The 17,751-nt window shown below is 35.6% G+C and overlaps 1 protein-coding gene across 3 annotated transcripts in view; it reads left to right on the top strand.

Annotated features, from left to right (window-relative positions):
• Nucleotides 1–17,751, top strand: part of MED13L (mediator complex subunit 13L) — a 298,445-nt gene that overhangs the window by 18,800 nt on the left and 261,894 nt on the right. For all 3 annotated transcript variants that reach the window (XM_058531495.1, XM_058531496.1, XM_058531494.1), the window contains exon 2: nucleotides 15,836–16,073. In XM_058531495.1, the coding sequence (XP_058387478.1) occupies nucleotides 15,836–16,073 (238 nt within the window). The remainder of the gene's footprint in view (nucleotides 1–15,835; nucleotides 16,074–17,751) is intronic.

Below are 17,751 nucleotides of genomic sequence, written 5' to 3'. Positions count from 1 at the left end.
AAATCACCGCCCACCTCCAGGCAACCACTGATCTCTGTTACTATAGATTCATTTTAACTTTTCTAGAATTTTTTAATAAATGGAATCATAGAGTATGTAGTCTTTGTCTGGCTTCATATTGTTGCTGAAGTAGGTCATTCCTTTTTATTGTTAAGTAGTAGTCCCTTGTATTGATATACCACAATTTACTTATCCATCCATTGATTGATGATTATGAACTGTACTGGTTTTCATGTACTGGTTTTTCTGTGGGGCATATGTTTTTATTTATGTAAATAACTAGGAGTGCACTTGCTGAATCACGTGGGAAATACAGGTTTTACTTTATAAAGCACGGCTAAACTTTTAAAAAATGGTAGTACCATTTTATATTCCCACCAGCTATATATGAGTTCTAATTTCTATTCCAAGGTAGCAAAGATTTTCTCTTATGATTTCTTTCATAAGTTTTATAGTGTTAATTATTAGGTTTAGGTCTGTGATTAAGTGATCCATTTTGAGTCAGTTGTTTTGTGTGATGTGAGGTAAGGGTTGAAATTCTTTTCATGTGTGGGTATCTAGTTGTTCTAGCATCATTTGTTGAAAAGACTGTGCTTCTGCATTGAATTACCTTGACATCACTGTCAGAAATCAATCAAATGTATTGAATGTATGTGTGAATGTGTATGCAAGGGTTTATTTTTGGATTCTATGTTCTGTTCCTTTGATCTACATGTCTCTTATGCCAATATCACACTATCATGATTGTTGGAATTTTACAGTGTGTCTTGAAATCAGGGTAGATTCTCCAACTTTGTTCTTTTTCAAAATTGTTTTGGCTCTTCTGGGTACTTTGCATATCAATATACGTTTTAGAATCAACCTGTCAATTTGTTCAAAAAAGACTCTGCAAAGATTAGATTGTGATTTTGTTGAATCTGTAGATGAAATTGGGGAGAATTGACATGTTAACAATTAGGTCTTTCAGTCCATGAACATAGTCTAGCTCTCCATTTCTTTAGATCTTTAATTTCTCTCAACATTGTTGTAGTTCTTGGTGTACAGGTCTGGAACATATGCTTTCAGATTTATCCCTAAGTAGTTCATATTCTTCCATGCTATTATAAGTGGCATTGTTTTTAAGTATTATTTTTCAATTGTTCACTGCTAGCATGTAGAAATACAATTAAATTTTGTATGTTTATCCTACATACTGCAACTTTCCTAACTCAGTTATTAGTTATAGTAGCTTTTCTGTAAAGTCCTTTAATTTTTGTAAATATGCATGATGATGTCTGTGAATAAAGATGGTGTTATATCTTCCTTTCCAATCTGTATGCATTTTAGTTCTTTTTCTTGCTTTATTTCATTGGTTGGGACCTACAGTACAAAGTTGAACAGAAGTGGTAAGAGTGTACATCCTTCTTTGTTCTTGATCTTAGGTGGAAAGTGTTCAATCTTTTATCATTAGTTGTGGTGTTAGCTGTATGTTTTCGAACATCCCCTTAATTAGGTTGAGGAAGTTTCCTTTAATTCCTGGTTTGCTTAGTTTTTACCATGAATAGGTGTTGAAATTTTGTTAAATGTTTTTTTCTGCAGCTAGTGAGATCATCATAGGCTTTGTTCTGTTAATATGGGGAATTACACTGATGGGTTTTTGAACTAAGCTTGATTCAAATTACATTGATGGGCTTTTGAATTAATTCAGCTAAGCGTGAATTCCCAAGATAAACTCCATGTGGAGGGTGTGTTATCATTTTTTTGTATTGCTGGAGTTGATTTGCTGATATTTTGTTAACAACTTTTAAAGCTATGTTTATGAGGGATATTGGCATGTAAATTTCTTGTAATGTTTTTGTCTAGTCTTAGTAATGTTGGTCTCATAAGTTGATTTGGGAAGTAGTCCCTCCTCTGTTTTCTGAAAAGGTTTGTGTAGGACTGGTGGTGTTTCTTCCTTAGATGTTTGATAGAATTTACCAGTGAAGCCATCTTGCTTTGGAGAATTCTTTGTGGGAAGGTTTTAAATTATGAATTCCATTTCTTTAATAGATATAGGGCTGTTCAGATTTTCTATCTCTTTTTTGTGTTAGTTTGGTAATTCTTTCAAAGAGTTTGTCCAGTTAATCTAAGTAATTGTAATTATTGGCATAAAGTTGTTTATAATAATTCCATGCTTTTCAGTGTCTTTAGGATGTGAAGTAATTCCTCATCTTTCATTCCTGATATGGGTAATTTGTCCTTTCTTTCTCTCTTGATTAACCTAGTGAGAAGTTTGTCAATTTTATTTATATTTTAAAATAACCAGCTTTTTGTTTTACTGGTTTTCTCTAGTGTTAATTAGTTTTATATTTTGTTTATTTCTTCTCTTTTCTTCATTATTTTTTCCCCTCAGTTTGCATTTGGCTTAATTTACACTTCTCTTTCTAGCTCCTGAAGGAAGAAGCTTAGAGCGATTTTACACCTTTCTTCCATTCTAATATAAACATTTAAAGCTACAGATTTCTCTTTGAGCACTTGTGTCCCACACATTTTGGTATATTTTGCTTTCATAATCAGTCAGTTCAAAATATGCCATAGTTTCCCTTGTGATTTTTTTTTGGTCCTCTGTGTTTTTAGAAGTATTATTTCTAGATTTTGCAGGGGAATGAGGATGTTCTAGATTTTTTTTTTTTTTGAGGAAGATTGGCCCTGCGCTAACATTTGGTGCCAATCCTCCTCTTTTTTTCTTTTTTCTCCCCAAAGCCCCAGTACATAGTTGTGTATCATAGTTGTAGAGTTGTAGCTCTTCTGTGTGGGATTCTGCCTCAGCATGGCTTGATGAGTGGTGAGTAGGTCTGCGCCCAGGATCCGAACTGGTGAACCCTGGGCCGCCAAAGCGGAACGCACGAACTTACCCACTACACCACTGGGCTGGCCCCTAGATATTTTGTTAATTTCTAATTTAATTCTATTCAGAATTAGAATAGAATTTAAAATCTGATTTTTAAAAATATATTTTTATTTTTTCAGTTTTTAAAATATATTTATATTTGTTTATGGCCCAGCATATGGTTTCTCTGGGTGAATGTTCCATGTGCATTTGAAAAAAATGTGTATTCTGTTGTTGAGTGTAATGTTTTATAAATGTCAGTTTGGTTATGGTGGTTGATAGTGTTGTTCATGTTTTCTTTATCCTTATTGATTTTCTGTCCACTCGTTGTATCAGTTGCAGAGAGAAGCCTGTTGAAATCTCCAATTATAATTCTGGATTTGTCAGTTTCTCCTTTTAGATATATTGGTTTTTGCTTCATATATTTTGAAGCTTTGTTATTAGGTGCCTAAACATTTGGGATTTATGTCTTCTCGAAGAATTGACATTTCTATCATTACGAAATTTCCCTCTCTATTCCTAGTAGTAGTCGTCTTGGAGTCAACTTTGCTATTAATCTAGCCACTTCAGCTTTCTTATAATTTGTGTTTGCATGATATATCTTTTTCTATCATTTTCCTTTTAACCTAACTCGTCTTTATATTTAAAGTGCATTTCTTTGTGTTTAAAGTGGGCGATATATAGTTGGGCCTTTTAGCATTTTGTATTCATTCTGTGAACTGATGTCTTTTAATTGTAATAGTTAGATTACTTATATTTAATATAATTATATTGATATGATTGGGTTTAAGTCTACTGTCTTGACTTTTTTCCCCCCCATCTGTCCCATTTGTTCTTTGTTCCTTTTTTTTTTCCCTCTTTTCCTGCTTTCTTTTGGATTATTTGAATTTTTTTTATGATTCCATTTTATCCTCAATATTGGCTTATTAGATACATCTCTCTGTTTTACTTTTTAAGGACTGGTCAGGGTTTATAATATGCATCTTTAACTTATCTCAGTTTACCTCCAAATGATATTAAATTCCTTTATTTATAATGCAAAAACCTGGAACAGTGTACTTCTGTTTTCTCCTTCTGGCCTTTGTGCTGTTGTTGTCATACATTTTTCTTCTGTGTCTGCTATATAGTCCATGATGTATTATTATTTTTGCTGTAAACAGTTAATTAGCTATTAAAGACATTAAATGGGAAAACATGTTTTATATTTATTTATATGTTAACTATTTCTTGTGCTCATGTCTTTTGTGTAGATCCAGGTTTCCGTCTGATACTTTACTTGCATCTGAAGAAACTTTTTTTAGGCATTTACTCTAGTTACATGTATTATAGTGTAGTTCCATTGGCTTCTGTTCATCTAAAAAAAAAAATCTATATTTTACCTTCATTTTTGAAGGATATTTGTGCTTGATCTAGAACTCTAGATATGAAGATTTGTTTTCCTTTCTACATGTTCCATTGTTTTCTGGCTTGCATATTTTCTGATGAGAAGTCTGTTGTAAATATTGTGTTTGTTTCCCCTTATGTAGTGTGTCTTGTTTCCTCTTGACAGCTTTTAAGATTTGCTTTTTATCACTGGTTTTCAGAAATTTAATTTGATGTATTTTGGTGTGCTTTTTTGTTTGTTTATGCTGCTTTGGGTTCACTGAACTCCTTGGTTCTGAGATTTATTGTTCTCATGAAATTTGGGGACAATTTGATCATTATTCAAAAATGTTTTCTTTTTTTTTCCCCTCTCATCACCCCTGTTGATTTCTGGGACCCAATAACATGTATATTAGATTGCTTGATATTATTCTGACTGCTTTGGCTTTACTCATTATTCTTTCAGTTTTTAAAAATTCTCTGTTCTTCAGCTTGGATAATTATATTGTATGTTTTCAAGTCCTTTCACCTTTTTTTTTGGCATTGCTTAATCTGCTGTTAAACCCATTTATTGCATTGTGCATTTCATATTTGGCATATTTGAGGTATATTTGTTTATATCTTCCATTTCTGGCCTTATTAAGTTGTGTTTTCCTTTAAATCCTTGGCCATACTTATAATAACTGTTTTAAAGTGATTTTTAATTCCATCATCACTCTAATTTCTGGGTTTATTTCTCTTCAGTGATTTTTCTCCTGGCCATGGGTCTCCTTTTGCTACTTCTTTGAATGTCTGGTGTGTTTTTATTAGATGCTGGACATTGTGAATATTATGTTGTTGAAAATCTGGATTTTATTTCTTTAAAGAGTTGAATGTTGTTTTGGCTGGCAGTTAAGTTGTTTGTAGATGATATGATGACGATGATGATTGTGATGATGATTTTTTTTTTTGGTGTGTGTGAGGAAGACCAGCCCTGAGCTAACATCCAATGCCAATCCTCCTCTTTTTTGCCGAGGAAGACTGGCCCTGAGCTAACATCCATGCCCATCTTCCTCTACTTTATATGGGACACTGCCATAGCATGGCTTAAGAAGCAGTGCATTGGGGCACACCCGGGATCCGACCCGTTGAACCCTGGGCTGCCGCAGCGGAGCGCGCGCACTTAACCGCTTGCTCCACCGGGCCGGCCCCATGTTATGATGATTTTTGAGGCTCAATTATTAGGGTGGGTTAGAGCAGTCTTTATGCTAGGCCTAGTTTCCTGCTTTCAAAGTGTGACTTTTCCATGGTCACTATTTAATGCCCAAGGTGTTTAACAATGTTTTTCACTCTGTTCAGAACTGGACTGCCTCCCAGCTTTGTGTGAGTTGTTAGAACAATAGCCCTCTAGTAGTTCTTTGCCTGGCCCCATTGAATTTTACTGTTTGAATGTGCAGCTTAGTATTTAGGAATAGTCTCAAAAGAACCCCTATCAGATCTCTGGAGCTCTCTTTCTGCATAACTGTCTCCTTTCTGGTGATCTGCTCTCAGCAATTCCTGCTGCCTCAGGCTTTGTAGGGCTCACCTCATTGGTTTTCTTTCTCTTGAGAGATTCTAGCTCTGTGCTGCCTGTTGTCCAGTATCCGAAAACAGTAGTTTCATATTTTGTGTCTAGTTTGCTAGTTGTTTATGGTGAGATGACAGTTCTGGTGCTTCTTATTTATATTTTAAATGTCATATGCCTGTGTATGTTATCCTAGTTCAGTGGTCAGCAGACTTTTTCTTGTAGGACCAGAGAGTAATTAATTCAGGCTGTGTGCGTACAGTCCCCCTTGCAACTACTGAACTCTGTGATGGTAGTGTGGAAGCAGCCACAGACAATATGTAAATAAATGGACATAGTTGTGCACTAATAAAACTTTATTTTCAAAATGCAAGTGGCCAGCTCGCAGGCCACAGTTTGCTAACCACTAACCTAGTTGACTGAGATACAAATGATATTAGAGTTATGAAATCCTGTGTTTAGAAGGAAGGAGTCTTTGTGATTCATGTTTCAAGTTTGAAAAGAACCTTATAAATCATATTGTCCAATCAACGCTCTGATGTTTGAAGCCGTGTCTAGTATTGACCAGCTTCTCCTTGACCCCCATGTCTGTAATCCTCAGGGGTCTCAGTCGGGGGTTCTTGCTTGGGGGAGCTCTTGTTGTTGTTGTTGTTTTAATCCTCAGTTTTTGCATTTGATTCTCTGCTATCAACGTTTGGGTCTGGGCCCTGCAAATTGAATTCATCTTTTACATATCGGTCTTTCATATAATTGAAGGTTTTTCAGATTTCTTCAGAATTGGTGTAACTCCGTATTAAATTCATTCACCTTAATTCAGCTGTGGCTTTATTCTTTTATTTGATTTTTGCTGCACGTTTGTTTGCTTGAAAAGATTGCACGTGAGGCTGTATAGTGTCTAGTCACGACATGTTCAGGTTTCCTCACTAACCTGGTCCTCCATCTGTTCATTTGTTTCACTTTATCTGGATTCCTCTCGAAGTCTGGAGCTAGGAGCTGAAAGCAGTATTGACTAGTGACTTGATAAGTAACATCTGTTGTGTAGGATCCATATACTGTACTTTTATTAATGTGGCTTAAAATGGCAGTAACTTTTTTGGTAGTTACTTCACACTGTTTAATTGTGTTAAACTTATTGTGAAATAAAACTTCTGAGCCCTTTTCACTTATACTTTTGCTAAACCAGCTTCCTATTTATCTTTATATTTTTGAATTGTTATTGGTAAACTGAGGGCTGAAAAGAATATTACAGTTGAGGAAGAAAAAAGTTATGAATCAGCGAAAAAATATATATGTTAGAAAGCATCGTTGATATACAACTTCATTTTATGGAGAGTTATCACACTGCCTCTTTCACAATGTGAAAATCCCATGTTAGATGAGAGTCAAATGGGATGCCCAATGTCCTATTGTCCTCAGCCCCTCTGCAGAGAGAGTCCCTGGCAAGCTGCTTAGCAAAGGAAGAGTTTGACCAGAGCTAGGTGGGAGGGAGCATGCAGGTGGAAGTATGTCTCTGCCCAGCTGGAGTTTTAATAGCCTAAAGTGGAGAAAAGAAACAGACAACAGCAATACACTATTTTAACACATGGTAAATAACTTTTTGGCTTTTGCAACACGGTTTATGGGATACTAAGTTGTTCTTAAGCTTAGGAATTTGTCTAGAATCAATTTATAAAATAGTACAAATGAGTTCTCAATATTAGTAGTAACTTTTTATATGCATTAAATGTATTTTGTTAGCACATTTTGATTAGTTTTGTTTTATTTTTATTTCTTGGGTTTTTTTAATCAGAGCTATACTCTTACATAGTTAAAGAATCAAATACAGTTGTGTGCTGCATAGCAACGTTTCAGTCAACAATGGACTGCAAATACAACGGTCCCATAAGATTAGTACCATATAGCCTAGGTGAGTAGTAGGCTATACCATCTAAGTTTGTGTAAGTGTACTCTATGGTGTTCGCACAATGACGAAATGGCCCAAGGACTCATTTCTCAGAACGTATCCCTGTCATTAAGTGACGCATGGCTGTAGTTCTACAAGGTTTATACGAATAGCATTTCCCTGCTTCTGGGCCCTATTTTACCTTCTCCAGAGGCAAACACTTTCATCCTCTTTTGTTGATTATCTTGATTCTTACTTAAGTGTTTCTAAATACTAAGCTTATAGTTACTTATAGGTTTTTAAATTCTGAATCTTTCTCTATTGAAGATGAGGAATTAACTCATTCTCTCTGCCTCCTATAAAGCAAATATACCTTTCCCATCCTTCCAGTTTACCAGAATAGTTGTATAGTAATTTTGGTTAGCTCAGTATTCAGTGTTAACATTCATTTGATTATGTTAGTATGTGACTGAGCCGTATAGTAAATTCTGATTGGTTTTCCTTTTCTGTGTAACTTGAAGATGGTAATTATCTTCTTTTTTCACTCTTCACTTTTCTGTGTATTTTTAACTAACTCATCCGCAAACTTTTTGCCTTTTAAGACTTTCAGATTTATCAGTTGTCCTATCAGTTTCTTTTTCTTGACAGAGTCTTTCCTGGAGCCGTCTGACCTGCAGTTATCTAGATTGGTTGCCCTCTACACTGGTGAGCAGTCGACAACCTGGAATCATCAGATTATTCCCTGTATCTTAGGAATTCATTTTGTTCCCTCCCATGGTGATCTGTTTCCTAAATCTTATGGCTTCTTGGTTTATTCCCTTCTTTTGGTGGGGTACACCTCCAGTAGCTTCCTGAGAAAGGGTGCTTTTTTTTTTTGACTCTGCATATTTTAAAATGTATTTATTCTGCTTCTGCACTTGATAGGTAATTTAGATTGGCATAGATACCTAGTTTGGGATAGTTTTCCTTTAGAGTTTTGGAGTTATTACACCATTGCCTTCTTGCTTTCGGTATTGCTGTTGAGAAGTCAGAAATACTTCTGATTCCTGATTCTTCCTATGTGGCCTCTTTTTACTATATGGAAACTCGAAGGACCTTCTCTTTGTCTGCAGTGTGTTAAAAGTTTATAATTATATGCCTTTTGTGAGTCTCTTTTAAACTATTGTTCTGGATACTTAACCCTTTCAATCTAGAAATTCACTTTTTTCTGGGAAATTTTCATGAATTATTTTATTGATCATTTCCTCTTTTTCGTTTCTGGTATTTTCTTTCTGAAAGCTCTTATATTCAATTTTGAACTTCCTGGGCTGCTCCTCTAATTTTGTCTTCCCCACCCCCTCCCCATTTTTCATTTTTGTTTATTTGCTTTACTTTCTGGGAGATTTCCTAAACTTTATTTTCCAGCCCTTCTATTGTTTTATCATTTTTGGCATCATTCTTTAAAAATTTCCAAGAGCTCTCTTTTAGTTCTCTGTTCTTCTTTTCTGAAATAGTGTCCTGTTCTTTTTTTTTTTAATAATTTTATTTATTTATTTTTTTTCCCCCAAAGCCCCAGTAGATAGTTGTATGTCATAGTTGCACATCCTTCTAGCTGCTGTATGTGGGACGCCGCCTCAGCATGGCCGGAGAAGCGGTGCGTCGGTGTGCGCCTGGGATCTGAACCCGGGCCGCCAGCAGCGGAGTGCGTGCACTTAACTGCTAAGCCACGGGGCCGGCCCTGTCCTGTTCTTTTTTAATGGTTGCACTACTTTATCTCTTTGAGAATATTAATGATAGATTTTTTAAAAAAGTTTTCTTCTTCCAATGTAGTCTGTTTCCTCCAGGTTGCTTTTCTGTTTGTTTTTGTCTCTATAATTCCTCAATGGTTTTCCTCAACTATTTAGTAATTCCTATTGTCTGTTCATGTTTACGGATGGTGGACTAAATAAAAAACTGCTTGGAAGTTCTGAGTCTGTGAGTGACATTTGTTTACCCTATTTCACTGATCTGGGTCGGTTTGTTAGTTGGGGAGCCTCTGATGTCAGTATCTTGAGGTCTTTTCTCTTGAGCTAGTGGGATTTCCCAAGAGAAGACTTTCTCAGACTCCTTTCTGGGGGATGAAAGACTGGCTGCCAGTTTTCTGGGTGCTTAGAGGGAGCTGGTGGGACAGGGTGGTTTTTGACCTTCATTCTGTAATGCTTACCTAACGCACTGTTTTCACTCTGGTTCCCTGCCTTCAGTGCGCGTGTGCCCAGTCCAGACACCTTTGGTTTTACTGGCCCCAGAGAATACCGTTCCAGTAAATTTGCTGGGTTAAAGGTGGGCAATGAGGAGGGTACCTGGCTTCTGAGTGCCTTCTTAGTAGGCTTTCAACCAGTTTTCCTTATTTTATCTCCTCTTTGCCTTTCAACCCTACTTCCACAGGTACCTGTATTTATGATTCCTGAGGCTGAGGGGATTCTGTGTAAATTGGGTTGTATCTCTGCTTTCTCAGTAGTTAGGATTCAGTTTTCTTAGGTACTATAAGTCTCTTTACCTCTTGAGCATCTGCTTCTTAGCTTTCAAAATCTTGATGTTCTCTTCTCCTCTCCTACCTACCACTGTGATTTTTTGATTCAAGGAAAATAACAAAACAAAGAAACAAACTTCTTTGCTGATGTTTTAGAGGGATTTAAGAGAGAGCAAAAGCAGATGTGTGTGTTTACTCTGCCATCTTTACCTCAAGCTGATTAGTTATGTTTTAACAGAAGTTTTCTATTATCCTGACTTTTTTCCTTCCTATGACTCGGGTTGAGAGGTGACTTAATATGTTTACCCTATTTCCTTGATCTGTTAGAGGAGTAACCCTGTCACAGGAGGAGGTGAGTGAGGCCAACTTGGAGTTTCCTAGTGCACTCAGGTTAGCCCCTAATGATCACAGCTGCCTTTTCTACACACCATCCTAGAATCCTGCCCAGGATTGCTATTAAGCTAATTGCTCTGTAGTTTTTTTTTTTTTTTTTTTTTTTGTGAGGCAGATTAGCCCTGAGCTAATATCTGTTGCCAATCCTCCTCTTTTTGCTGAGGAAGATTGGCCCTGGGCTAACATCCGTGCACATCTTCCTCTACTTTATATGGGACGCTGCCACAGCATGGCTTGACAAGCCGTGCATCGGTCTGCGTCCAGGATCCGAACCTGCGAACCCTGGGCCGCTGAAGCAGAGCACACACACTTAACCACTATGCCACCAGGCCGGCCCCAATTGCTCTGTAGTTTGAGAAATCTTTCTTTCAACTATTTCTTGAAAATTCAGATGTCTTCCGGCAGCTCTCCTATTGTTACTGATCATTCTAAGGCGTCTAATAAGGGTTCGGTCTCGTTTACAAGTTGCCTTTGTGAGTGGGATGTAATTAGCCTGGGCCTGGAGACTGGAACTCATTTATAGTGTCTAGGTCAGCCATATCACTTTACAGGTCGGGAAGCTGAGGTGCCCTGAGATGGAAGAGATTTCCTAATATCACACAGGTAAATAGCTGAAAAACTAGAACTCGAACGCAAATCTCCTGACCTCCAACCAGTGTTCTTTTTATGATACTACACCCTGGGTTCATTCTTAGCAAGGCCTGTTAGTTTTACTCTGTTCCGTTACCTCTGATTAGTTTCAACTCCGGGGAGCCACGTTGCTAGTATATGCCGTTGGTCATGAGGGATCTGATTGTGATGGGTCAGTGCAAATAAATGACCTCCACTAGGAGAATTTATCAACTCATTTCCTAAGTGTAGTACCTAAAGAATAGGACATTAAGAATCAATATAAATTTTCTTTAAATACATTCATGCTGTTAGAAAGTGTATTTATCCTGATTCTGTAGTAATCTGTTTAATTCCAACCATTCTGAAATGACTAGTGGCCTTCTGTTTAGACCAGGAGAGTCTCTGCCAGTTAAGTTCAGTTTTCTGAGGACCCTGACTACCTGTACTACAGATATCAGCCATGCTGAGATGTCCCTTCAGTCTCTCTTGCTTTAAGAGTTAGCTTGTGTAGATACAGTCTTATAGTGGTAGCCTGTAAAAGAAGACATATATGTAATTATCTGAGTGAAATAAAAGTAGTCTCTTCTGTTCATGAGGTGGTGTGTGGACACTCTTATCCTAGTTTTCTTAATACCTCAGGAAGACTAAAGAAAAATTCATGAACTTTCTTAAATTAGAAAGTATGGCCATGAGCTCTTGTCATTGCTAAATTGAGTTGATGACAGTTTCTTTGTACTATTTTACAATCCTCTAGGGCTAATTTTTACCATTAGCTCTATGAAGCAGCATGGCAGAGTGGAAAGAATTTATGCTTTAAATTCAGTTATGCTGTAAATCCAGTTTTATTTGGGATCTGCTGTTTGCTGTCTGTGTGATCATGGGAGAATTATTTAACCTTTCTGAGTCCTAATATCTTTAGCTGTCTGTTTGTGAAGATTAGAAATTATATATGAGGACTCCAGTATGGTGCCTTGTATTGGAAATGATATGTGAAGACCGGTGGTATGGTGCCGGGTATTAAGTAGGTGATAAATAAATGATGATGGTTGTGGTTATTATTATATATATGCACATACTAATTTTGTTCCTTGTATATTTTAATTTCATCTTTTTGATTCTGTATTTTAAAAACCATGTAATTTTAAACTTAAATTATGGATTGTTCATCTTTGACAGTGAAAAATACTGCATTTTGGGGATAATTTGCATCTATAAGTATTTTATTTTATTTTATTTTATTATTTGCTGAGGAAGATTAGCCCTGAGCTAACATCTGTTACCAATCCTCCTCTTTTTGCTGAGGGAGATTGGCCCTGGGCTAACATCTGTGCCTGTCTTCCTCTACTTTATACGTGGGATGCCGCGCCACAGCATGGCTTAATGAGCGGTGCGTAGGTCTGCGCCAGGGATCTGAACCTGCGAACCCCGGGCCGCCAAAGTGGAGCGTGTGAACTTAACCACTAGGCCACTGGGCCGGCCCCTAGAAATATTTTAAAAGGTTGCTTCATAATTTTGAAATCATTAGATAAAGAATTTTGAGTCTTGGAGATATACATTGGGTCAACAGCACTTTGTGTGGAATTGATTTTTAACTGTAAACGTGATCATGGCATATGAGGACATGTTTTAGTCTGATTGAATATACATCCATAATAGGACTTTTTTTCTTGGATAGAGTATTTCAGTATCACTAAGTCGTCTTTCCTCTTATCAAACATTAATGCAAAATTTAAAGCTAAGTCTTTGAACATTCATTTTATACTTAGTTATCTCTGTTAGGCTTGAATGGTATTTCATTGTTACATTTTTCCAGTGAAGACTGGTATAATGATATTTGATTTAATTTTAATTTTAAGGTAAGGGAACTAAATTGTTTTAAAATAATTGGACACTTCACTTCTCTCAGCTGAGTTAGTTATGAAGTGATTAAGTTTGTAGCCTTGCTGTTATGTCACTTGCATTTGTATTATATCACTTGCTAGAACAACTCCATAAAGAATATAGAGCAGGTGGCAGTGGCTTCCCTTTACCACTGAGACCGTAGAAGCACTGATAGGAAGTTAATGGAAGTGCTAGGATTAGGAAACCATTCTCTTGAATCAAAGCCAAATATTTTGTCTCCTGAACCATGCTGGATGTTACAGGTGAAAATATTCTAGTGTGTAAATTGCTGTTCATGGATTTTCTTGGGGACTGACTCACTTGATCTTTTAAATCTCTGATATCAATCTTAATTTTCTAACCTTTTAAATATGGTTAATATAAGTGTTAGTGATTCATATTTAGTGGTATCTTTTTATGCCCCTCCTCTCTTCCTCCCCCCATGCTCCCAGATCCTTAGGCACAGAACACTAGCTTAGGTGATGATAAGAAAAGTTAGTCTTCTACTTAACTTTTTTGATTCGAGTTGCCCTTTTTTAGTCTTTTTGTTTAATTTCTTTCTTTGACATTTATTTAAGAATTGATGTTAGGCTTTCTGATTAAAACACACACTCACACAAACACACACATGCGCGTTGCTTTTATTTGAAGAAACAAAGGAACTTGTATGATAGAAAGACACACAAAGGATATAAACAGACAACTCAAAGAGAAATAGTACTACTACTACTAGTAATGATAATAATACCATACATATTTTTTGCCGTTGCTAGGCACTGTCCTAAGTGCTTTATAGATGTACTAACTCATTTAATCAACTCTATAAATGCCATTATCCTCGTTTTCCTAGTGAGGCAACTGAGAGACAAAGGTTAAGTAACTTGCTAGACACTTGCTGCTTATAGCTGGTAAGTACAGAGCTGAGATTCAAACCCAGGAGGCCTGGCCCCTGGTTATACTTCTGATTAAATATATGATAATAATTTCCTCTAAGCAGAACAAGAATTATAAATTAGTACAAGGACATACTGTTCTATTAAATTGATAGGTATTTTAAAAGATGCCATTTGGGAGGAGGTTATTTGTATTGGTGGGACTGTTAATTGAAAAGTAGTATGGTAGCACTCATCCATGAGTCTTAAAATATTCATATTCTTTGACTGGTATTTCTACATCAAGCAATCTCTCCTAAGGAAATAATCGAGAAAATAACAATGTTCAAGGATGTTCACCAATTATAATAATTATAATAGTGAAAAAAATGGAAGATTGTCCAGTTGTTATGGAATAAATTATGTTTTTTCCAAACAGTGAATAGAATATTATGCAAACATTAAAAATTGTTTTTGAAGAATAATTAGTAATATACAAAAATACTTATAATCAAAAAAAGCAGGCTATAAAACCATGCAGTATGGTTCCAACTTGAAAAATGTGTATGTACAGAAAAACAAGAAGAACATATAGTAAGATGCTGATAATTATTTCTGATGTGATTATAGAAAATAATTATTTTGGGTGTGATTAGTTTACTTTTTATTTATATTATTTATTTTTGAACTTTTTGCATTGGCCATGTAATACCTTTACAGTCAGAGGAAACCAAGTGGCATAAAAAGACCTAAATGATGCCACTGCCAGCTTTTACGAAGAATATTCATTAAAGATTAGATTTGCATATCTCATAGTGTAAAAGGATAAATTACTGAATTTCAGATAGTTTTCGTTTACATATTATTATTTTTGGAACTCTTGTTTTGAAATGAAGCCTTTTGTTTTGGATTGAGGAAAATTGTTTTTTTTTCCTTAAATGTGTTGGTTATAGTGATTGATTGCTTTAGCACTTTAAATTTGTTTCAGTTATGTTAGTAGACGATATGGTTATTTTTCTTCCCTGTGGTACTTGTTTTTTGAACAACAACTTTTTGACAGAAATTATTGATTTGGTGGTGGGGGGGTGAGGAGGGGCAAGATGAGTGAGTAAGGATTGAATGCAAGGGACACATGGGCTGTTTGGTACAGAATTATATTATGAATCAGTTTTACTATCAGTTTGGAATGCATAGTTGTAGTTTATAGCTACTTAAGTAAAGAATTCACCTTTTGTTTGTGTTGAAACATCTTTGAAGTTTAGTTCCTTAAATCTAAGATTTAAGAAATTTTAAAATACAAATCTATGTAACAGAACAAAGTACAGGTTCTGCTCTTCATCTGGTTTAAATTTCTCATGTTTTAAAATGTGTTTAAAAAACAAAAGACCAGACTACATTAGGGAATTGTTATAGAAGCAAAGCTTTTCTGTGTGCTACATGTTAAATAACATGCGTACATTGTCGATAACTTTGCATCAGTTTTATTAGCAGCTTTTTTGGCGTTCATAATGAAACACCGTGGTACTGTACGCTAATAACTGTTTCTCTGATTAAAAAGGATTTAAACTGTAGCTTCTGATGAGAAGAAATCCTTTGAAAGAAATGATTTCAATTCTGCAAACTTATTTTTTAAACGCTGCTTTCTAAATATAGTTTATGAATCAAATAAAGAATAATAACAGAAATAGTTTTATATAGAGAGACTTTATAGTAAATGTTTAGGTAAAAATTGGTTCAACAGGAAATAATGATTATCTGTGTGTTGTATTTTGTTATTTAATGTAAGGAACTATGTAAAAATCTTGATAGGAAGAAATGAAATTTTTTCCCGTTTAAAAATCAGGAAGAATTGACATAACATCATTCAGTGGGAGAAATCTTATGATGTGAAGTGTAGTGTAAATATTTTAGCAAATTTGCTTATCTATATTGTAATTTTCTTGTCTTTTTCTAGGCTGAACTCACGGGAATCAAATGGCGTAGGTACAATTTTGGAGGGCATGGGGACTGTGGACCCATAATTTCAGCCCCAGCCCAAGATGATCCAATCCTGTTAAGTTTCATCCGCTGTCTGCAAGCCAACTTGCTGTGTGTATGGCGTCGTGATGTCAAACCAGATTGCAAAGAGTTATGGATATTCTGGTGGGGAGACGAACCCAACCTAGTGGGTGTAATACATCATGAACTGCAGGGTAAGGTTTTTGTTTTTTCTTAAAAATTACTTGCATCATGTATTTTTGGAACCGTGGTAAATTCTGAAAAGGTTATTAAGACTTGCTGAGAAGAAAAACCCGTGTTTAATGGGTGTGTCTCTCAAAAGGAACATTCTCACTCTCATCCTTCTTTCCACTCCCATTTTTTCCAAATTCTCTTGTCGTTTCCTAGTCATGCTAGGAATCAGAACCTTGTGAGCCTCTATTATTAAAGGAAAGTATTGTGTCCCCTGGGTGTGTTGGGTTGGAAACAAGGCTAAGATTCACTGTTTTAAAATGATGGTGAATTGTGAGTAATGAGCAAGTCAGTGAAATGAACAGAATTGTTTTTTCTTGGACTGTGGCTGTTGTGGTTCATTGCCAGCTGAACTCTGGTGGAAAATTGTGAAGTGATAATAGAAACTTAGTCTAAGCCTTATTGGACTAAATTATGAGATGACATTGGGTCGTATTTTGAAGAAAGATTACCATAAAGGATCCGGTCTGATTTTGGCATAGTAAGTTTTCCTTTGCTTTGTTTCCTATGTTTTATGTAATTAGATGATTCTAGAAAATATTTGCTGCAACATTGCCTAATTTTTAACTTCAGACTACATCTGATATCTGGAAACTTTGAATTAATATAAGAGCTTCATTATTCTAAGCTACTTTTTATATTTACCACAGATTTATAGCCAGAGGAAATTTTATAAATATTCTTTGAATTTTTAGTAAATGTTTTATGTTTTTACGTAAATGTTTGCATCTAGTATGCTGAGGAATTTTTCTAAATCAAGACTAATTCCCATCTTTAGTTAGGGTAGGGCGTAGTCTCTTTTTGACTTAGTTTCCTAGGGCCAACTTTTATGTTCAAACTACCCTATATTTTGTTAATTTGTGGTTGAAAAGGTTCCGATAGTATTTGAAATGTTTTGTTAGTTGCTATGTTTAATATTTTTTTAAGGAAGGAGTAAAACTAACTTTAATGTATATTTGAGGGGCTATTCTAAATAGTGTCTAAATTTGCTTCAAGGATTTCCTGCCAACTTCTGTTTGACACTTCCTAGCTTTTCTCTGCAGCCGTTTTTTATCTGTGATGTCTCCTGCCACAACAGCCAGAGGGCAGTAAACCACAGTGGACTAATTGAGCTGTTGACGTTATGGGCCACGTTATGGGCCATTTGTCTATTCAACTCCAACTTTTCTCCTCATGTTTTTTAGAGTATTGGGTTTATAAATATAAGAACTTGTTCTGGGTAAGATTGCTTATTTAGCTAGTTAGTCAGCAAAATCTCACAACTTATATACATCTTAAAGCTTATTTCATGTAGTGAGCAGTGAACTCAGGTAAAATTAGTTTTAAACATCTGGATTCTGTTTATCAGAATTTTAAAAATAAGATATCTTCTGGAAGATACTTATAACACTTAGATTTATCCATTTTAGTATCAAAACATGTATTTTGGTTCTTTTAAAAATTTTACACACGTAGTGGAAGAATATAGCGTTTTTGTTTTTAGTTTCTTTCTCCTTTATTTTTCATGATTGTTTCTGACTTAATCTCCTTCCGTTTCTCTAATTCATACTGATCCCTTATGTTTTAACTTTTTGGTCTGGTCTTTATTTGTTAGTAGCACGTCACCATTTTATAACGATGAAACCAAATCCAACTGTTTAT

Source organism: Diceros bicornis, chromosome 35 (genome assembly GCF_020826845.1).
Source record: "Diceros bicornis minor isolate mBicDic1 chromosome 35, mDicBic1.mat.cur, whole genome shotgun sequence".
Lineage (NCBI taxonomy): Eukaryota > Metazoa > Chordata > Mammalia > Perissodactyla > Rhinocerotidae > Diceros > Diceros bicornis.
The sequence above is the reverse complement of the archived record's forward strand: the minus strand, read 5'-3'. Positions and strand labels throughout refer to the sequence as shown.